The 8,592-nt window shown below is 48.7% G+C and overlaps 2 protein-coding genes across 14 annotated transcripts; one reads left to right on the top strand and one right to left on the bottom strand.

The window, feature by feature from the left end:
- The first annotated feature begins 1,000 nt into the window (after positions 1-1,000).
- Positions 1,001-5,816, top strand: LOC119324248. 13 transcript variants are annotated; one of them, XM_037598043.1, is made up of 7 exons: positions 1,001-1,449; positions 2,043-2,080; positions 2,248-2,330; positions 2,452-2,479; positions 3,082-3,213; positions 4,905-5,039; positions 5,180-5,816. In XM_037598043.1, exons 5-7 carry the CDS (start codon positions 3,160-3,162, stop codon positions 5,600-5,602), a joined length of 612 nt encoding a protein of 203 aa, XP_037453940.1. In that variant the 5' UTR covers positions 1,001-1,449; positions 2,043-2,080; positions 2,248-2,330; positions 2,452-2,479; positions 3,082-3,159; the 3' UTR covers positions 5,603-5,816. The 13 variants fall into 13 exon arrangements, with proteins under 13 accessions (XP_037453940.1, XP_037453950.1, XP_037453935.1 ...); XM_037598053.1 differs by having other exon boundaries at positions 2,434-2,479; XM_037598038.1 differs by lacking the exon at positions 2,452-2,479.
- Positions 5,817-6,572: 756 nt separating this feature from the next.
- On the bottom strand, positions 6,573-7,915 carry LOC119324241 (DIBOA-glucoside dioxygenase BX6-like). The gene has a single exon (XM_037598005.1). It carries the CDS (start codon positions 7,788-7,790, stop codon positions 6,693-6,695), a length of 1,098 nt encoding a protein of 365 aa, XP_037453902.1. The 5' UTR covers positions 7,791-7,915; the 3' UTR covers positions 6,573-6,692.
- Positions 7,916-8,592: the final 677 nt, after the last annotated feature.

Raw genomic sequence — 8,592 nt, 5'->3', positions numbered from 1 at the left:
TCTCCGGTTTATATAGACACCGGAGAGGGCTAGGGTTACACAGAGTCGGTTACAATGGGAGGAGATCCACATATCCGTATCGCCAAGCTTGCCTTTCACGCCAAGGAAAGTACCATCCGGACACGGAATGAAGTCTTCAATTTTGTATCTTCATAGTCCAGGAGTCCAGCCAAAGGTCATAGTCCGGTCATCCGGACACCCCCTAATCCGGGACTCCCTCAGTCGTATTCCTCCATCTCGCGGACGTGAAAGCTCGGCGGCGGTGAGAGGCCCCTGTTCGTCCACTTCCTCGCCCCGCGCCGTCCGACCGGACACGCCGCTCGCGCTCGAGGTCGCTGCCGCCGCTAGATCTGCTCCCAGAGCCGCGGCCGGAACTCCACATGCGGCCCCACATGGTGGCTGGAGGCGGAAGGGGCCCACCGACGGCGAGAAATGTGAGGATGGGAGTGGGGAATTGTGGAGCGACGCGGTGGCGGGGGGATAGGGTTTTAACCCGCAAATGCACCGCGAACCCGTAGATATACTGCTGAGGGAGGCGGTTTGCAGGCCGCGGTAAAATATTTTACGGACCGGGCAAGTATAAGGGCTCTGTTCTGACCGGAAAATTGGGCTGAGCCCTTATACTCGCCGAAATTTTGCAGGTTTGCCGGTTTTGCGGGGTCCGCTAAAGTTCAAGTGCAACTCTGAACCTGCACTTCTTCAGTCCGCTGCATATGCAGGTTACTGTCATCTGCAGGCGCGACACAAGACTAATTTAAGCACCACTCGCATTAAGGACAGTATAACCGCACCTAAACCGAGCCCTCACAGCGATTTGAGTTTTTTGCCGTTCGTTTTCGCGATCTAGACATTTCTAGCCGTCAGATCTCGTGTGAAATGCAATATGTGCCGCACTGTGTGAACTCTGGCCCAACTGTCCTGTGGGCTGCTGCTCCAGAGGCTGAATTAGAGCCTTCTGGTTAACTAGGCCATCAGCCAGCCCATTCCAGGCTATGCACTTTGGTCTAAAAAAACCTGTTCGCTCGAGTCATCCAGCCCATGCGGAGAGGGTGCGTGCGGGGATACAGAGAGAGGATGCGTGTGGTTTCTGTGGATCCAGGAGAGGCGGCGAGGGATTCAGGCGATCAGCGGGATGAGGGTCCAGCCGAGGCGCATGACGGGATCCAGACGGAGCGAGGCGCCCGAGGGGATCGAGCGGACGCGCGGGAGCGGATGAATCCGGGGCGGTCGATCCAGCCCACGCGGGCAATCCGCCTACGAGCTCTTGCTGATTGATGCAGCTCTGCTCCCGCCGATGCAGGCTCCGCAGACTGCAGCCGATCTGATTGCCGCCTTGAGCGGCAAAGCCCACCGCAACTTGCCAGCTCTCCCGGCGGCGGTGGTATATAACCAGCCTAAGATGTACGACGTGCTTATGCCCTCTTTCCATGCGATTCGTTCCCCCAACAGGTACTCTCTCTCTCACTCACTTATTGTATATTAATTGAGAGGACTCGTGTCCTGATCGAAGCTGACGGGAACACAACTACTATTGGTTGGTAGCTCCTCATGTTGGATTGCAAACAGTCCCAGGCTTGAGCTCCTCCTTTGGTGATTTTATTTTCTTTTTTCCCTCATGGTCGAGCTGTCACATTGTTTGGTGCAGGTTTTTCCAAATTTTAACTACAAATTTTCATTTATTCATTGTGAACTGAAGGTTGTTGTGATCAAATTTATCAGTGACACCTTGCTGTCCTGGGTGACATTTTTTGTCAATTAGTAGCATTTCAGCATTGATGTCCTGAAGTATTCATGTTGTGGAAGGAGATAAATCTGAGCTTTATTATGAGCTATACCTTGGGTTTTCTGCTGATAAATGTATAGAAAGAGAATATAGTTGAATCTCTGAGTACATTATGTCGAGAGTGGCAATGTGAACATTACAAGTCTTGCTACTATTTTAATTACGAAGGTGTTGTTACCTGTTACCAAGATGCAAGCATACAAATAAGCTCCTTACTTCTTACGGTATACTTATCATAGTTGCTTCCTTTGATTTACAGGCATATCAACTCCAGAAGATGTGCACAACGAAGTTAAGGTAACAAGCATCCTGAAAACTAACTTTTGGTGACACTTGCTACAAAGGTGTCAAACTTATCTTTTAGTCAGATTATTGTTTCCAGACTTGTTCATGCATGGTTATATATTCTTTATAAACATGTAGATGTATTGAAATTCCTTGAATTATTTTTTGATTTTGTGCAGCCGGATATGCAAGAAGGAAGATGTTTCATCATGTTGACCACTATAGATTTGAAGTCCAGTTCTGGAGCACTTGAACATGCGAGGTTGGCAACTCCCTGATTGCGTTTGTTCTGCCACAAAATTATGGTCTCGAACAATTTTGAGTTTCTCCTTGCCTACTTTTTGAGACATTGACCTTTATTGAAGGTACCATGCTCTTTTCAGGATCTTTTGATCTTGGAGGCATATACAGGTCATATTGACTACGTATTTCCTTACAATTACAAATGTACATACTTGTTGTAAGATGAACTTCTGGACAATATGGCACATATATGAATTATGAAGGGTTTTTTGAAAGATATGGCAATAAATAATGATTGCCTAACTTGTTGTCCACATAATTTATGTCACTTCATACCTAACCAGACCATTTATTTCTAAGATAAGAAATCTGTGACTAATCCAACCACTACAGATTTCTTATTGTCGAGGTTGGTCCTGGACCAATTCATTACTCCGTGAGCAATTCATTACACCATTTATTGCATGCTTAAAATTTCAATGAGAGGCTAAATAAGTCGTGTATCAAATACTTCTGTTTTCAGATATTGTAGAACACTTCTCATGTACAGTCTGTTTTAACATGTCCGTCCAGCTCTAGCCTTGTAAAAGTAGGCCAAAATCATATTTCTAAGACTTCTAAGGGATGGCATTTTAGTTCATGTTTCATATGCTTTTAGATAATTTTCAACTGCGTGCATTATGTATTAAGTGGTACTGCATAAACTGGTTCATGTTGTATCTGAAAGAGTTCTGTATAAGCCTAATAACTTTTGCTGTTTGGTTTTCTAGGTGCTTTGGTTATATGCACACTTCCTTTCATGGTTCAATCTTGGATATTACTTGAGTATCTTAGTGTCATGTGGAAGAATGTCCAACTTAGGGGCAGCCATGTGGAAGGATGTCCAACTTAGGCGCAGTCAGGTGAATAGTGAACATGCTGATTGTCAATCATACAAATCAAACCCAAACTCCAATAAACTACTCCATCCCAAATTACTTGTCTTAGATTTGTCTAGATACAAATATACGACATGTAATTTGGGACGGAGGTTGTATTTGATTAGTGATATATATTTACCACAATTTATTTTGGGACTATAGTTTTGGAACTTCCGACCATTTTATCATCAAAATTGACGAACGCAGCAACGCGCGTCATTAACGATCTAGTTTTATTGAAAACTGGTCGGACTTGAGTGAAATCCAAATGTCAATTTTGGAGAAACGCCCGGGACCCATCCCAGCCCGGCGTGGCCCAGCAACCTGACTAGCCTCCAACGCTGCCCGTTCCGGCTCCCCACTCTCCGGTTCCAGTTCCATCCCCATCAGCTGCACTCGAAACGACGGCAGAACCCCTAAATTCCCCATCCCAGATGCCCAACACTCTCCGCCTGTCCAATCTCCACACATGAGGAAGAAGAAGGCGGCGGCGACGGCGCCTGTACCCGCGGCTGCCAAGACGAGAGCGGCGGCAGCGGCCGTAGCCGAGGCCAAGAAGAAGGCGACGGCGGCAGATGTTGCCAAGAAGAAGAAGACGGTGCCCGCAGCCAAGAAGAAGAAGGCGACGGCGGCACCTGCAGCCAAGAAGCGCGCATCCGGTGGAACGGACGGGTGCAGGCCACGGAAACGGGCACGGGATGACAACTGCGACGGCGATCTCATCAGCAACCTTCCGGACGCCGTCCTCTGCACCATCATCTCCCTCCTCCCCACCAAGGACGGCGCTCGCACGCAGGCCATCGCCCGCCGATGGCGCCCCCTCTGGCGCTCCGCGCCTCTCAACATCGACGCCCAGAATCTCAGGACCGGCCGCAGTTTGCCCCTTCGCTGTAAAAAGAAGAACCTCAGCACCAATAATTTCAGCCGTCGTGCCGCCGCCGAGGGCCTCGACCGCCGACGGACTCCATCGTTTCCAGGATCCTCTCCGACCACCCTGGCCCCGTTCGCTGCTTCGACTTCCGCTTAACCTGCATCTGCCCGAAAAAAGAAGGGCACGCCCAGAAAATTGCTCAGATTGAGAGCTGGTTCCACTCTCGAAGCCCGCACAACCTTCAGGAGCTACATATCTTCTTCCCGATCTTGTGTCGAGCAGCTCGATACTCCTTGCCATCATCCGTGCTCCGCTTCGCATCGACTGTTGTTGTGGCTACAATCGGCCACTGCGATGTCCCAAAAGAGATCGCTCCTTTACTGAATTTCCCCCTCCTCAAGCATCTCACCCTACGGAGCGTTTCCATGTCAGAGGATGTCTTCCCTCGGGCGATCTCCTCCTGCCATGTGTTGGAGACCCTATATCTGCAGGGAAATGCTTATAGTGGTCCCTCCACATTAGCTCGCCAACTCTTAGGAGCATCGCCTTCAGTCATTGTTATGTTGGCAAACAAGAATTGGTTATTGAGGACACCCCTCGCCTTCAAAGGCTGCTTTGTCCATGCTCAGATAGTTTGAATATCCGGGTAAATAAGGCACCTAAACTGGAGATATTTGGCCCTTTGTCACCCCGCACCTCCAATATTCAGATTGCAAAGCTAATCTTTCAGGTAGCAGCATCCTTCTCGACTTGCATTTGGCATACCTTCATACATTTGTTTTATGCTCATTGTTTTTGGCAGGGGTTGGTTCCAACCAGCTTGAACAGTTCGATATGCACAGTGAAGGTTTTGGCTCTCCAGTTTGCTTGCACTGATTTGAATGCAGTTCTTGACGTCCTCAGGTTTTTCCCCTGCTTGGAAATACTTTATGTTATGGTGAGTATTCATCTTGGCTTGCTCTAAATGGTGAATGAGTATTTGTTACTCCAAAAAGAATTGATTGACACATAGTATTATCTAGTCTAGTTACCAATTACTTTAACACATGTATCTTATGAGTCTTATTTCCTTTCCAGTGGAACAAATACTTGAAAGCAGAGATGAACAATGTGCGTCATTGTGATCCAATAACTCCAATCAAATGCCTTGAGACCCATCTAAAAAAACTAGTGTTGAAGAATTACACAGGCGACGAGCAAGATGTTAGCTTTGCCAAGTTCTTTGTTCTGAATGCGAAAGCGCTACATGAGATCAAATTTGGCGTTAGTGAGAAGTTCGACAAGAAATGGGTGGCTGATCACCACAGGTTGCTAGGAGTGGAAAGTGAAGCTTCTCCAGAGTTCGAGTTTAAACATTGTTCGTACTGTTTGGATCTCTATTTAGATCCCCATGACTTGTCAATTGCCGATCCCTTCAACAACTCTTTTCTAGCTGAAGACCATACTCTTCCAGTGATATCAATATCATGTCCTTCCAGTTCTGACGAGGATAGTAACTGAAGATCGTGTTGTCTTTTGCTTGTTTTTATGGTGCTGATACCTGAATATTATGTTGCCTGCAGTTCAATGCTTGTTTCTCTGTTTGTAGTTTAATTGTCCTTTGTAATTCCCAGCATGGTATGTTATGCAACTAGTTCACTGTCAAAAGTTGTAACTGTGAGCTGGTACTAAACTCAGCACCAAACTCCTCTTTTACATGACTTTTGTCCGTCAATAGTTGTACTCCCTCCGTCCGAAAATACTTGTCATCAAAATGAACAAAAAAAGGTGTATCTAGAACTAAAATACATCTAGATACATCCCCTTTTATTCATTTTGATGACAAGTATTTCCGGACGGAGGGAGTAAGTTGTAACTGTGAGCTAGTGAACTCAGGATCAAACTCCTATTTTACATGTCTTTTGTGTGAGAAAGGATACTCTCGTTTCTGTCAGCAATGCATTCTTGGTGGTCAGATGTTGCACCAGTAGAATCTGAAATCCATGAAACCTCTCAGTTGCCCTTTTTAACACAAGCAAAAGTTCAACTTGCAACAGTTAATTACTGTTTGGTTCCCTTTGAGTTCGATGTGCTTAAACGAGAATAAAGTTGTTGCAGCGATGCACATTTAGTTCCACACTTTAACAGATGATAGTGGCAAGATTCATGGTCCATGTGATTTTTCTTTTCTCTTGACTTACTGAGTTTTAGGGTGAATAATATGCAGAGTCTTTCATCTCCACATAGATACTGAAATCATGGATACACAGTCACGCACTCACTACCATTTTGTTTGTCCATATTCCTTGTGATGCTAGTAAGATGTTGCAAATGCAGCTTATATTCAGAAAATCTTGGGTTGTATGAGCTGGCATACTAAAATCTACTCCCTCCGTTCGGAATTACTCGTCCAAGAAATGAATGTATCTAGATGTATTTTAGTTGTAATACATTCATTTTTGTGACAAGTAATTCCGAACGGAGGGAGTAGTAGCAAACATATCCTCTGCTCAGGATGGCATTACGGTGTTTCAGAAACATCTGACAGCATCTGATTTCAGAAAACAAGTTCAGCTAGAAATTCACAGCATTGTTTCAAACCAACCACTGATTAAGGAAGAAGGAAATGGTCCAGCGCCGGGCGACCGTCCAGGCCTTTGCCGTCGTAGTGAGAGAGGAACTCCTCCACCGTGATGCTCCTGTACAACGGCAGCGCCGACGAAGACACCTGTTCCTCGATGGGGCCGTACACCGCCGACGTCCTCCTCAGGTCGGCATTGAAGAACGCCGCCACTGAGATCCTTGCCCTGTCCCTGCTCCTGTTGGCCACCACCCGGTGCTCCACGCTCTTCAGCCTCCCGTTGCTCACCAACTGGAGCAGGTCGCCGACGTTGATCACCAGAGCGCCCGGCACCGGAGGGACGTCCACCCACACCGACCGCTTCTCGACGCCGCTGCCGTCGTCGACGAGCACCTGGAGGCCGGCCATGTCATCCTGGAGGAGCACGGTGAGGAACGCCGGGTCGGAGTGCCGGCTGGTGCCGAGGGTGAGGTGCGGCTGCGGACACGGCGGGTAGTAGTTGCTCAGCACGCTGAGGCCATCGGCGCACCCCATCTTCTCCAGCCGGTCCGGCGCCAGCCCCATGGCCTCCGACACCAGCTCCAGCACCCGCACGGCGAGCCGCCGCACCGCGTCGCCGTACTCCAGCAGGACGCCTCGCACGGCGGCAGGGAGCTCCTCCGGCTCCGGCGGGTCCGGGAGCGCCTGGCAGAAGAGGGTGTCGCGCCAGTTGGCCGCCGGCGACTGGAACAGGTCGAAGTTGGAGTTGAACCGGACCTTCTTGGCGAGGTCACGGGTGTAGTGCGGCGTCTTGGCCTCGGCCGGCGACTCGTGGAACCGCCGCACGGACGCGAGCATCTCAGCGAGGAGGTCGGCCGGCACGCCGTGGTTGACCACCTGGAAGAAGCCCACCGTCTCTGTCGCCGCCCGCACCTTGCTGACCACTTCGGATCGGCGGCCCGAGAGGTCGATGACCGGGATGGTCGCGGTGGAGGAACTGGCGAGGGAGTCGGGAGGGTGGCGGAAGATGAGCGGGATGGTGGTGATGCCGGCGTCGACGAGGCCCTTGACGCCGGCGTTGGTGTCGTCGAACGCCTGAAGCTCCCGGCGGCGGTCGTAGCCGGCTGTACCTTTAGTGGTGGTGGACATGGCGCCGCCGGCGGTACTCTGTGGGGGAGATTGGGGAATCAGGAGTATTGGTCCGCGTGAGAGTTCGTAGGTTGCTTTGATTGCTGCTGTGCTTCAATCAATCAGTGATGTGCTGTCGGATATACACGCCTCGCACGCGCGTGTACTTCGACTGTATTCTATCATAGTTAGTTGTAGCCAATAACCCATTCGGTGCCCATACTGAATTTTTTTTTAGGTGTAAGATGTTTCACCGTGTGATATTCGTGCGAAATTAGAGGTTGTTCGGAAATCCGAGGAGCTCATCAATAAAAAACCCGGTAAAAACAGTACATGAGCTTTGATTACAATCCCAAAATTTGTCTTTCTTTCTAAGAGCTAATGAAATGTCTAAACTGTACAAAATTTGCCACGGACTTCATGCACGCGAGCGTCTAGCATCGCAAAAAGAAAAATCATTTTTTTGATATTTTTTACTATATTAAACAAATTTCAAAACGCCGCATCCCGAACAACCAGGCAATATTCAAATGGAAAATATCACGTTTGGCCGATCCTATGCGCCGGTGGACCGAGGCGGGAGTCTGGCCTATCGCCGCGCAGTCGGCCAATTAGTTAATGAAGACCGTTTGATTCCTCCCCCCATAAACATGTCAGGGTAGGGTATGGTGCGGGTACAATAATGTTATGCCCATACCCATATTTCTTATGAACACAAAATCATACACATACCCTACCCATCGGGTAAATATCCATGCACATATCTTATGGGTATTCATATCCGATGGGTACCCATTGGACAAATCACCACAACATCGAGGGG

Source organism: Triticum dicoccoides, chromosome 1B, assembly GCF_002162155.2.
Source record: "Triticum dicoccoides isolate Atlit2015 ecotype Zavitan chromosome 1B, WEW_v2.0, whole genome shotgun sequence".
NCBI classification, from domain to species: Eukaryota; Viridiplantae; Streptophyta; class Magnoliopsida; order Poales; family Poaceae; genus Triticum; species Triticum dicoccoides.
Note: the sequence above shows the minus strand (reverse complement) of the source record. Positions and strands in the feature narration are given on the sequence as shown.